The following is a 13144-nucleotide window of genomic DNA, read 5'->3' on the forward strand; positions in this document are numbered from 1 at the left end:
GTTAAGTTTGAAGTAATGATGAATAAAATGTTACACGTTAATGTACCAATAACTAAATAAAAATATAAACCTAAAATTAAAATATTTGCTATACATTTAAATACAAAAGTTTGGTAAGCAAATATGTAGATAAATTCCAATTAATTAGCAACAGCAAGGCGAAGTTCAGGTATATACACAGGCAGACAGTGGTTCACGCTGAGGGAAAGATAAATGGCCAATTACAAAACAGATCACCTTCACACCCATTCACATCCAAAACAGATCACCTTCACACCCATTCACATCCAAGCACATCAAGTTTTTCCAAAGAAATGGATACACTGGTTCATTGTTGGCACAGTCCTTTTGGAGATTCATGTAACAATTCCCAGGAAATTTAAAACATGCTTTCTCTAGATGCATCTAGACATTCTAATTGTAGCTGTAACAATGTTGCGTGACTAGAGGCACACACGGCGACTTTGTAACTTGAAAATGCAAAGGCACATTGACTTTGTTTAGGAGTATAGCAAATCAAGCTGCTTCATGAAGCTCAGTCCTATGCAACAGCCATGTTCACACATAAATCCCAGGTAAGGATATCTACCAGTGTAGATAAAATCCAAGACACAATATCCCATGACCAGAAGTGTATAATATGAGTCTGGAGAGATTGCTCAGAGGTTAAGGCACTTGCCTCCAAAGTCAAAGACTCAGGTTCAATTCCCTTGGGCCCTCATAAGCCAGATGCACAAGTTGGCACACGCGTCTGGAGTTTGTTTGCGGTGGCTGGAGGCCCTGGAGTGCCCAACCTCTCTGTTTCTTCCCTCCCTCCCTCCCTCCTTCCCTCCTTCCCTCCCTCCCTCCCTCCCTCCCTCCCTCCCTCCCTCCCTCCCTCCCTCCCTTCCTTCTTTCTTTCTTTCTCAAATATATAAATAAAAATTTCTTTTAAAAAGTGTATAATGTGGAAACACACACACACTTTTGGAGCATGCATACAAGGTTGTTCCTGGACTCAATGTATGGAAACCTCCTGGGATGGAAAATTTTCAGAGTTAAGTATGGGTGGGAGGATGACATTTTGTACCCATTATTAAGGAGGAACTCTGCAAGTAAACAAGCCTAATTTCATAACATTTGCTTAATCCCAGGGATAGATCAAACTGGTGTTTGTTATGTTACTTTGTGTTTGTGTGAAATGTTTCCTAGTACAATCACAGCTTTCAAATTCACAAATGAAATCATGTGAGAAAGCATTTTCCCCAAATGCAGGTGATTTATCAGCTTTTGCCCTTTCCTACTAACCGTTCCACCCAGTTTGAAATTTCAGGCCTAGGGAGGAAGGGCCAACCTTGATATCTTAATTGGTGACCTTCACCTTATCCAGAGATCAGAGACCGGGCGCTCCACACCTTCCCTCCCGCTCCCAGGTCTATGGCCTGGTTGACAGCAGAGTGTCTCCCCGTCTCAGGGTGAGCCAGGCGGGACAGCTGTAAACCTGAGGGCACGCGTGGAGCCTGCTGCTGAGCCAAGCAGAGAGGCCTTCACCCTGGTGCTCCAGGACACATTGTGGGCGGGTATTTTACCCTGGCTAAACCCCAGCATGCAGGCTCAACACTGCTGCTAACTTCCTGTTTGGAAAAAATGCTACAGTAGAACTGGAGACATTTAGAGCAAAATAAATCCTTAGCTAGTTTAGCATACAGTTCGATAAGCATGATGGCCCAAAGGTAACGGTAGCTCTCACTTAGACATTGTTGGGCCCACACACAGGGGTATATTTTATTTTTTGTTATGCTTTAGCTTTGGTTGAACATGAGACATTTCTAATAAAAACTAGAACCCTACCTTCTCTTCTGAAGGGATTCTGGCACAATTGCAGGGTTGCGTCTACATTCTAGAAAGACAGGAGTAAGGGTAGGGCTGGAGAGATGGGTTAGAGGTGAAGGCGCTTCCCTGCAAGGCCAAGAGACACAGGCTGATTCCCCGGGACCCACGCAAGCCAGATGCACAAGGTCCACATGTGTCTGGGGCTTGTTTGCAACAGCTGGAGGCCCTGACATGCCCATTCTCTCCCTCTCCCTGCCTCTTTGTTTCTCTCTCAAATAACTAAATATAAATATGTATGTTTTTAAATAAAAGAGTAAGGGTAGATTGCTCCCTACCCAGCTGCCTCATTGTCACCGCCTTGGCTGGCTGCAGCAGTGGTTCCCATAAACCCAGTTCACAGATGAGGAATCTGAGATCCAGACTGGACCTCTCCCTTGCTCAAAGTCAAAGTTAGTATGCGGCCGAAGCCCTAATTGGCTCAGGTTACCCAGTCATCAGTTAAGTTGACTTGATTCCTTTTTGTCACAAGGTGAAAGCCCATTTCACTGTTTTAGGGGCTCATTTTCTGTCTTACTTCAACAGATGCACTTGAAATGATTACCCATAATGTTTTTAATGAAGACTCACATCAGATGATTATGAAAACTAAGCAGATGTAGTATTACCTAAATTAATTGAAACACCAATCAAAGCAAAATGGTCCCAAGATTTCTCCAAATGAAGAACAGAAAGGTTTGCATACAAAATACGAGAGAACATCACAATACAGTTGATAAATAGGACAACACTTTTCCAGACACATTTTCCCATATTCCCGCACACCATTCCCAATCTTCTTCCATTCCTTTTGAGTCCACAAGGGACTGCAAAGCCTGCTCTGGAATTCATCCCCAGGATTTTTTTTTTTTTTTCATTTGTTTGTTCCTGGCCCAAACTTGTAGATAATCTACTTTGATTTGTAAGAATTTTATCCATTGTGCTCAGTAGTATTTAAGAGTCTAGGTGGGCATTCTTAGTCTAACAAATTGCATTTTTGTTAGAATCATCTATATGAAATCATTACATGAGTTACAAAAGTCCTTCAGAATGCAAAACACTCAATCACCTAAAAGTAAATTGGTGGGGCACTAGCTTGGTTAGCATTGGCACACTGTTGAAAACTGCATAACCGAGACGAGAAGGAGAGAGATGTCGATCTCGTAGACCCTGACCTGTTTGATCTGTGGGTCACAAAAAGACTTATCCAATGTGGAATCAGTTATGTTAAGAAAAAAAAAACTGCATTTAGTGTGTACGCCCATTGCTGAGCATACAAACTCACACAAGGGCTGGACATGAGAAGGGGAGGCTGGAACCTCTGGGAGGACGGGCCAGGGCGTCAGGGGTGGCCCAGGGGACATTCACTTGCATCTGTGATGTCTCACCATGAAACTAAAGTTGGATGGGGAGAACTCTTGTTATACGTGCCTATAGATTCTAAAACTTTTCCTGTAACACGTAAGTAATTCTGGGACTATAAATTTCCAGTCATAATCTCAATCACAAACGTGTAGAACATCTGTTCATGTTTGGAAATGAAACCTACCATCATCCAACTTCACTGCTAAGTGTAAAACTAACAAAGCATCTGACAAGTTAAATTTCTCTTTCGCAAGTTAAAGTCGGGTCAGCAAGTTTTAGGAGACCTAGTGGTTTTGTGGACACTTTACCTAATAGGAACGAGTAAGAGCCATGGGCCGATTCAAAGGAACCCAGGATCGTCCAATTCTGGATAGAAAATCAAATCAAGGGAACATTAGTTCATTCATCCCGATATGAACTCTATTTCTTAGTTGTCCAGTGATGTTGCTTGTTGCCCCAAGAGTGCCAATGGGACAGGGAGGCACCGAGAACTCAGTTAGAGTTAAGGTCTTAAACTAGGAAGTGGCAGCACCATCATCCATCCGTCCGTCCGTCCATCATCATCATCATCATCATCGTCATCATCAGGCACATATCTATCTTTCCCAATCTTTTTATCTTCCTGGTCTCAGGAAGCGCTGCCCTTCCTCCCTGACCACGGCACTGGGCGGCCCCCGGCCCGCCCGGCCTCCAGCACCGCGCGTCCCACCTGTTCCTTAGGCCCGCGGGTCCTTCGGTTCCCAGAGCTGCAAGTCCCGGGACCACAGGGAGTGCGCCGCTGAGCCAGGGCAGGACCGCGGCTCCAGGGCAGAGCCCTGGGCGGGGGCGACGGGCAGCTCTGGGCTCCCGCGGGCCCCGCACTCACCTTCCCGGCCGCAGGCACCGCCGCCTGCAGCAGCAGCAGCAGCGGCAGGAGCAGGAGCGCGGGCAGCCTGGGTGCCAAGCCGCGGCTCATGATGGGCGTCCGCCCCCAGTCCCGGCGTGTCCAGGGACCCGCGGGCTCTCGGGCCACCGACTCCCCCGCGCGGCGCCGAGCCCAGTGGGAGGCTTGCCTCGCTGGCCCGCGGAGGCGACTTTTGTAGGCTGCGGGCGTACGTTCCGTTCCTCCCCACCCAGGCTTTGGGCTCTGGCTCCAAGGGAGGGTGAGTGGTGCAGGTCCCGCCCCCGTCCCTTCTCCCTCCCAGCTCACCACCAGACACTGTCCCTTCCACCGGGCATCTTGCCCAGGAAGCGAGAAAAGGCCGGGCGCTGGCGGAGCAGGCAGGTGGGCGCGGGTCCAGGGTCAGGGTGAACGAGGGGGATAGTCCTAAAGTCTCGGGGGCCCATTAGGGCGTGCGGGTCAGGGGTGAGGAATCTGGGGGGTGTGCGGCAGGGAGGTGGCTGCCGCGCGGGGTGGAGGGAGTGGCCAGTGGCGCTGGCTGCCCAGATTAAGCCGGGGACACAGTGGCCTCCGCAACCCGGGAGGCCGGGCTCTCTCCCAGCTCGGTGGCGTCTGATCTAGTCGTCTCCGGCCGGGCCTCCAACTTTCAGAGCGGACTTGGGCTGGTGGAGAGCGCAGCGCGGAGAGGGCCGGGACACCGGTGGATGCCAGCCAGGCGCGGCGGCCAGGTGCGCGGGAGTCCCCCCAGGTAAGGTGCCCACAGGTGGGCCAGCACTGTCCGGGGGCTTGGGCACCTGCCTGGCAGAGGAAGGTGGAGGAAGACTTGGGGATGTGGCTGAACTGTGGCCCTGGGGTCAGCAGAGGAGAGCCCGTCAGGGACCCAGGCTTCTCTGCCAGGGCTTGAACTGGGCGCTGTGTGTTTTGATTAATTTGGAGGCTCGAGTTACCCTCCTGGCAGGCTGGGCATTCCAAAATGCCAGCAGCAAGAGGCAGCTGAGGGGAAAGAAATCGCATCCTGTTCTCCGCGGAGTTGAACTGCATTTCAGGCTGACCCTTATCTGCGGAAACGCGGGGTGGGGTGGGGGTGGGGGAGCCAAGTCGGGCTCAGGGGTGGCCCCCTTCTGAGAGGGCTGTTTTTGGAAATGGCCTTGGATGCAAATGCAAACACTGCCTCTGGCTTGCCGGGCACCTTCTTCAAGCAGGGCGCCGGGTGCTTTCTGCTTGGGAGAACGCAGCTATCTCCGTACGAGTCAGTGTTGCAAAGTGCCTAAGATACAAATAATTCAGAATCCGTTTTCCTCGGACACAATGATCAAAGTTCTAAAGTCATTGAGCAGTAACAGACATCATCATGATTGTGCGAAATCTAGGAACGACGGTATCCACACAGGGTGACTGCCGTTGCTGTGAGGTAACTGTCCCGACGCTATTAACGCGAGGTGGGCGCTAGCTCAACAGCTGCCCGGGCAGCTGTGGTCTGCTGCTTGTCAATGAAGAAATGCCAAGCTCTGTGAGGGGCGAGTGCGCGTTAGGATGCCAGTGTTCCTATCCAAGCTCACCAACATCTGATTTCACGTCCAGTTTAAGAATCTCTTTGCTTTGCAATAATCTTGCTGACATACACTGTGCCTGGTTATTAAGAAAGAAGTGTGAACTCCTTGGCTGCCCAGTGATTGTTGGAAGCCCGGTACTTCTGAGGTGGAGGTCTAAGGCCATCTGAAATCTGCGCAGGTAGTCAAAACTGTAACAGTGAGTAGGCATCCTCCCGTAATATGTACATATATATGTGTGTGTGTGTGTGTGTGTGTTATATGTTACAGATATATGTACGCCTTTATCTATCTATCTATCTATACATACACACATACATACATACGTACACATATGTGTGTGTATTTGGCTGTCGAGTGAGAAGAGTTGCCCCTCGGCCATTCACGCAGGTGATATACAGCTGCTGCTGTCCTCTGATGGACAAGCTCTAACGTCTTCGGAGAAGCAGCAGCTAAAAGTCCTAATAGCCAAGGATTCCAAATCAATTGTATCAAACGTGAGAGAACTCACACGTGAATACCTTTCTAAGTCCCCTGGAGATATCTGTGTACAATCACACTTGAGACTTGCTGTTTTACATACACATTTTTAACATACACATATATTGAATTAGGGTCTCTTCTTAGTACAATAATAAAAAGACATACAGCTGGGCGTGGTGGCACACACCTTTAGTCCCAGCACTTGGGAGGCAGAGGTAGAAGGATCACTGTGAGTTCGAGGCCACTCTGAGACTCCATAGTGAATTCCTGGTCTGCCTGGACTAGAGTGAAACCCTACCTCGAAAAACCAAACTAACTAAATTAATTAATTAATTTAAAAAATAAATAAATAAAATTCAAAAAATAAAAAGACATACATTAAGCTCTTGATTCCGATTCTGGAGCACTGTGGAATTTGAGTGAATGTTGTAGCGCGGCTCATGGCAGCTTCTCTGCGGTGGTAGGAAGGCTCTTGTGGAGCCTCTGCTGTCCTTTCCTAGGGCCACAGGCGCTCTGTGGATGAAGTGGCCATGCTGCAGGATGCCTGAGAGGCCTTAAGATAACCATCACCGAATTCATACCGCTTCCTGAAAACCAGAATCCCCATCCTCATGTCAAGTGCTTCTTCTCTTTGCTGAGTTCCGGAAGCTTTTTCACCTGGAAGTTTACTTGCTCTGCTCAGAGGACAGACTCAGCTTTGTCTGCTTGGGGATGAGGAGCAGTGGGCAGCGGGGCATTTTCTTAAGCAGCAGCAGAGCAGGAGGGAAATGTGTGAATTCAGGAGAAAAGGAAGCCATGGGTTTTGGAGAGTGTTCTGATTAACTTCTCTGCGTTGGGTTTTCATAGAACAATCAGATTCTTCAGTTGAGAAAGGGAAAGCTCGGAGGGCATGGTGGCGGCTCAGAGATGCTATTGTGAGGCCAACACTAGAGAAGAAAGCGCGAAGCAAACCCCATTACTGACTTCAGGCTGATGCGCTTTCAGTGCACTGGCAACTCTGGGATCAGCATCATGGCAGCTCCGTTTAGGACTGATCAGTCAACAGAGTACTTATTCTCAGTACTTTGGTGAGTTTTGAGTCTTCCCAGTAGTCTCTGCCCACCGCAAAAAGAAGTTTCTCGGATCAAGTCTGAGAGCAGCACTCATCTATGGTTGTAAACATCAATATTTAGCAGGTAGTTTGATGAGCACAACAGATCCATTTAGCTAACAACAGTAGCAGATTTTCTTCTAAGATCTATGACCTTCCCAATCACGGACTTTTGACTAGGTATTCAGTACTAGGTATGAATTCCCTCCCATGGAGCAGGCCTCAAATCCAGTTCCGAAAGCATATGGTTAACCCCCAAATAGTCACAACATTACACCAGTGAGCACGTGTTGCCTGGCTGGTCGGTTGTATAGCCAGCATGGTTCACTTGTGGATAAGACTGTGGGTGGTTTGTCTCCTTTGGCGGCCTACATGGTGCCTTCCAGAACTAGTGTGCGAGGTAGCAGGGACAAAGCATCCAGTTCCGTTTCAGCTTGATCTCTCAGCGTCATTCAGCCGAAGTGTGTGGTATGTTAAGCAGTAGCTCGCTTTGCTGTCTGGTTCCTGTGGACAAGCCAAAGCAGTGGAAATTGCCTACATTGTTTGGGAAGCCTTCCCCCAAACAACTCACTGAGAGGAATCCCTTCCCCAGCACTGGGATTTTCCTTTAGTAAATGATGGCTTCTGGGAGCAGAATGATCCACCCACACAGGGTACTTCTGTTCAAACTCTGTTATTCTTAATTACATTAATTAGCTAACAAAAAAAGTAGGTTTTCATGATCTTTAGTTTTGGTTAACCTTTCCCCCAACCCCTTTCCTCTTAAAACCTTTCCACCCCAGGACCCTGCCCTCTACTTTCATACCCATTTCCTTTTCTGCTGTAAATCAAGCTGTAATGTCCAAGGCTTCAAAACAAACGCAAGAGCAAAACCTCATTTCCAAATTTCAGGATAGAAAAGCAATGGAATTTAATCATGAAATTCCATTTTTTTCATGAGACTTTCAACTGCTAGTTGTTGTGGCCATGCTTGTCCACCTGTCCACCTTGGCCAGTGCACAGAGCATGCTCCTGGCTTTTCTCTGTGACCACGGATGTGTGTATCCACAGTGAATGCGCTGACGAAGGTGCATGGTAAGCTCGGATGGCTTGAATCCCTTACTAGGTTCCCAAATGGCAGGACCGTTCCAAGTGCAGTTTGGTTCCAGGTCTTGTCTTTAAGTAGAAATATTACAGGGAGACTCTGAGTTCTTAGAAATCAGCTCTTGCTAGAAGCAAGGGTAAATTGGAGGTTGTGTGGAAGACAGGAATGTAGCTATGGGAAAAAGATGTGGGGCTCTTCTTAGGAACGACATGGGACTTACATGTATATTGCCACCTTTTCTCCTATCTTGGAAAACCAATTGCATTCCACTTGTGTAATTACACTTGATCTTAAATTCATTGGGATACTTTTATGAAATCTACTCTAAACATTGTCTGTCTCTCCATCTTCTCTAAAGAGGCAATCTTGAGCTCTGTGTCTGTGTTATGGGAGTTTCTAGACTTGAATTCCACATAAGAAAGGCTCTACCTGAGAACCTTAGCTTTCAGGGCTTCACAGGGAGCAGGATGCCTGTGCCATGTCACTTTCATTTACAACCGACCTGGCACTGGTGAAGTCATTCCTCCCCCAGATTAGTTTCCTGAAATCCCCTCATGAATTTTTATGAAAGACACAAAGATGCGTCATACATTGGTTTGCAAGGAAGGATTTGGCTTTGAATCTTGAAGTGTTACTTTCCACCTGATTCATTTGTGGTGGGCAGGAACAGTCGCATAACTCAATTCATAGAGCTACTATGAAGTTTGAACTTCTGAGGAAAGTTCTTCACCTAAATTTCACCTTACCATTAGCCTGTGACAATGAAATTATTTGTTTCTGTGTGATGAGATGATGCTGGTGATAATGATGGAACAAAAGAAGAGGACGCAGAGGGGAAAAGGGGGAGAGGTAGAAGGACAAGGAGGAGGAGGAGGAAGGTGGAGAGAAGGGGAAGAAGAAAATGGGAGGAATCCCTGCAGATGACTTGCTGGTTAAAACCACGGCCAATATTTTCCTAGTGTCCTTTCAAGTCAATATGTTAATTTTGTGAGTCTACTAGAACGGTCCCTTTGTGTAGGTTTTCTTCAATATTTAATGAAAATTCAACCCTCTTCATAAGTTATTTCTCCTGATGTCTCAAAAGTATTTTAATCTCCACTCACAGCACAGGCCTGTACACCCAGATATACAGGAGGCAGAGGCAGGAGGATCACTTGAGCTCAGGAGTTCAAGACCAGCCTGGGTGCCACAGCAGTATTCCATACTTAACTAATTAACTGACTGACAAACCAACCAATCAACCAACTAACCAACTGATGAGTGCTTTACAAGATACTCTCATAACACGTTTCTTCTTAACACATTTCTCCTTTCGTCCCCCAGTTCTTCCTTCCTTTCTAAATCGAAGTCATTCCCCTTCCTGAAGTCTACTCAGGTTTACCTTGTTTATATGTCTATCACCTTCTCCAAAACATTAGGAGAGATTTTGTTTGTCTCTCTACACAGGAAGGAAGAAGGAAGGAAGGAAGGAAGGATACATTTATTGAGCCAGGTACTGATTCATCTTGTTTTAATCTCTCAGGTATTAACTTTACACACAGAAATTTCAAGCTCAGAGAGATTATAAACTTGTTCAAGGTCACAATACCAATTGAATATTTTAATTATATAATGAACTATGTGATTTGGAGTAGTAAATATCTGGACCTAAGACTTTCTCATTCAAAAGCCCGGCTTTCAATCACTAACTGAGTACAGTCACCAACTGCCTGGCAGGAAGGCAGATTCTGTGGAGGGAAGAAGGGTCACAGAGACGACAAGTCAGCCAAGGGAACTGTTAGCCTCCCATTGCACCCAGGGAATCATCAGGCTTTCTTGTCAGAGTTCACCCTAAAGGCAGATCTTGGAAATATAAAAGTTTGGGAGAATTCAGATGAGTAACTTTCCATACACAAACCCAGGGAAAGCTGGGGGACCTACCTTTGCCACAGAAGAACTGAGAGCCTCATGAGTCAAGAACGTCACCCTCAACTTGGAGGTAAAAGGCCTTTCTGATTTTGAAAATCAGCTGTGCAGTTTTGGAATATGTATCCCCTTCCTGACTGTGACATTATTATGGTTTCTGTCACATTTTCTGTTGATATTGGAAGGACACCTCATGGAGGAAGTGATAAGAGACGCCTGTGCTGACAAAAAGGTGGGTGAGGGGAGATATGGCACCTTGGCTGGGGCTAACAGGCTCAACTCCAGGGTCAACTGAGGACTCTACCGCACACAGACACTCTAACCGAGTCGACAGGGAAGGAGAGACAGGGTGGGCTGGCTCTAGGCCAGTGGCACCCTATTCTGGCTGGAACTCAGAGTAGGTCTCAAGAGTCTACTTGAGTGGTAGTCCAGCTATTCCTGTGCTTTCAGAGAACATGAAGCTCCAGCCACACACTCAGGGTCTCCGGACCACACAGACTCATGGCCACATTGGAAACCCTGTGCTGCGTGATGAGGTTGACTGCTTTTGCTGACAAGCACAAACCAACCAAGAATCCTTTGCAAGTCTGGCTGTAGGATCAACTTAAAGAGATGGAATGTTAGATCAAGATGTGGCTATGATGGAGATCATTATGTTAGGTGAAATAAGCCAGACAAAAAAAGACAGATACATCATGACATCATCTGCACATGGAATCTGAGCCAGTGAATCTCATAGAAGTTGAGAGCAGAATGATGGTTCCCAGCAGCTGGGAGAACAGGAGCGGGTGGGCTGGGCAGAGGTTGTCAGTGGTACTAGGCTGCAGTTAAATAAGAGTTACAGTTCTGCTGGGTTGTTACCCAGTAGGGTGGCTGTAGATGGTAGTTATGCCCTATATATTTAGAAACTACAAGAATGTATTTTGAGTTTTTAGTCTTAAAAGATTTCACAAACAAATGATATTTGAACAAATATGTGAGGAGATAAACATGTTTACCCTGATCTAAGCATTACACAATGTATGTACATATTAAAATATGTTCTCTCATTAGTATGTACAATTTTCATGTTTTATGTATCTATTAAAGTGACAATTTTTTTTAAGAGTAAGACTGGGCCTAGGGAGAAGGCTCAAGTGGCAAAGTGCTTGCTATGCAAGCAAGAGGACCTGAGTTTGGAGTCTCAGTATCACATAAAACCTTGGCTTAGTACATCTGCAATCTCAGTGCTGGGGAACTGAGCAGGCAATCCCCAGGTCTTGCTAGCTAGCTAATTTAGCTGAATCAAGCTTTGGGTTCAGTGAGAGGCAATGTCTCAAAGAAATAAGGTGGTAAGTGACTGAGGAAGACACTCAAAATTGATTTCTGACTTCCACATGCACATGTACACAAGTGTGCACACACTTGCATCCCCACACATGAACATGCACATAAACACATACACACATATGAACTGAGTGTGGTGGAATGCGCTTTTAACTCCAGTGCTGGAGAAATGGAGACAGGAGGATCCTTGGGACTTTCTGGCCAGCTGGTCTAGTCCACTTGGTAAGTTCAAGGATATTGAGAAGCTCTGTTTCTAAAATTTGGACAGGTCCTGTGGAGCCACACTCAAGATTGTCTTCTGGCCTATACATACTCATGTACACACACACACAAAACCAAGTAACTAACTAGCTTGTATGTTGTGAAGTGGTCAGCTTAACTCTCTTTTTTTCCGTGTGTGTGTGTGTGTGTGTGTGTGTGTGTGTGTGTGTGTGCGTGTAGATGAGTGTGCAGACATGGAGGCCAGGGAACATGTCGTTACTCAGTTGCCATCTACCTCTTTTGAGATAGCATGTCTCAGTGGTCTGAATATCACCAAATAGGCACTTTCCTGTCTTGACTTTCCCAGGGCTGCAAGCAAGTATGCACTACCATATACTAGTTTTTTGTTTTTTTTTTTTTTTTTGGTGTGTGTGTAGTATGTGGTGTGTGTGTGTGTGCATGTGTGTGTGTGTGCGCGCATGCGCATGTACATGCAGCCTGATGCTCATAACCTGTGCATCCAGGTCTAGAGAGTACTTAGTTTTATTGTTGTTTTTCAGCCTTATTTCTCTGAGACAAAGTCTCCCATTGGAGCTGGGGCTCACATTTTTCTTTGGCTTAGACTGGTTGTTCAAAAAGCCCCAGCGATTCTCCAGTCTCTGCCTTCCCTCAGCAATGGGGTTATAGGCACTTGCTGCCATGTCTGACTTTTTTCTTACATGGGTACTGGAGATTGAGCTAAGGTTCTCATGCAAGCACGTTTATCTCCCCAGACACACAGCTCATCTTTTTACATAGGCCCTGGGGATCAAACTCAGATCCTCATGCTTACAAGGCAAGCACTTTATCAAATGAGCCATTTCCCCAGCCCATCAGCTCAACTCTTAGCAGGGAAGACACAGGTTGTTAAAGAAAGCTCTCCATGGATGGAGGTGAATAAGACTAATTTTTTATTTTTTTGGAAGCAGTTTCCTAATGTCTGGAGTCCTTTGCTTATTATTTTTTTTCCACAAAAGCTGAATCATTAGGAATTCTAGTTTGGAAAGAGAAAGATATACAAAATATGTGTCCAGACACTCAGAGCAATTTATCTTTCGCATGGCAGTCTTATGATATACTTCAGTGTCAGAAGGTCAGAATGAAAGTACTTGTAGTCATTGAGTTTGGAGGAACTTATTTCACTGAAAGAACAACAACAACAAAAAATTCATTTAACAGAACTCAAAAAATTCATGTCACTTGGAGAGAAAACAGACTCTAACTTTCTGTTAGCTCTCTGTGGCTGGTCATCCCCATGTCTCACTCTCCTGTTCATCTGGTCCTCAGTCTTGGACACACTCCTCATTGGTGAGAACCCAGCAGTGTGTATTTCATTTCAAGATCATATGGCAGAGAAAGCAAATTTGCCATGA

At 46.2% G+C, this 13144-nt stretch overlaps 2 protein-coding genes across 4 annotated transcripts in view; one reads left to right on the forward strand and one right to left on the reverse strand.

Annotated features, from left to right (window-relative positions):
* Col4a3 (collagen type IV alpha 3 chain) overlaps window positions 1–4194 on the reverse strand; it is a 154172-nt gene extending 149978 nt beyond the window's left edge. Inside the window, exon 1 of the mRNA XM_045146849.1 lies at window positions 4079–4194. Within this exon, the coding sequence (XP_045002784.1) occupies window positions 4079–4168 (90 nt within the window). The 5' untranslated portion in view covers window positions 4169–4194. The remainder of the gene's footprint in view (window positions 1–4078) is intronic.
* Col4a4 (collagen type IV alpha 4 chain) overlaps window positions 1–13144 on the forward strand; it is a 162523-nt gene that overhangs the window by 29499 nt on the left and 119880 nt on the right. The window contains exon 1 of one of the 3 annotated variants that reach the window (XM_045146846.1): window positions 4411–4477. The exons of 1 other annotated variant lie outside the window; for it this stretch is intronic. The gene's annotated coding sequence lies outside the window, so the exon portion shown is untranslated. Of the gene's footprint in view, window positions 1–4410; window positions 4478–4640; window positions 4842–13144 lie in introns of those variants that run through there. One more of the 3 variants, XM_045146845.1, reaches the window with a different exon arrangement.

This window comes from Jaculus jaculus, chromosome 4 (assembly GCF_020740685.1).
Source record: "Jaculus jaculus isolate mJacJac1 chromosome 4, mJacJac1.mat.Y.cur, whole genome shotgun sequence".
NCBI classification, from domain to species: domain Eukaryota; kingdom Metazoa; phylum Chordata; class Mammalia; order Rodentia; family Dipodidae; genus Jaculus; species Jaculus jaculus.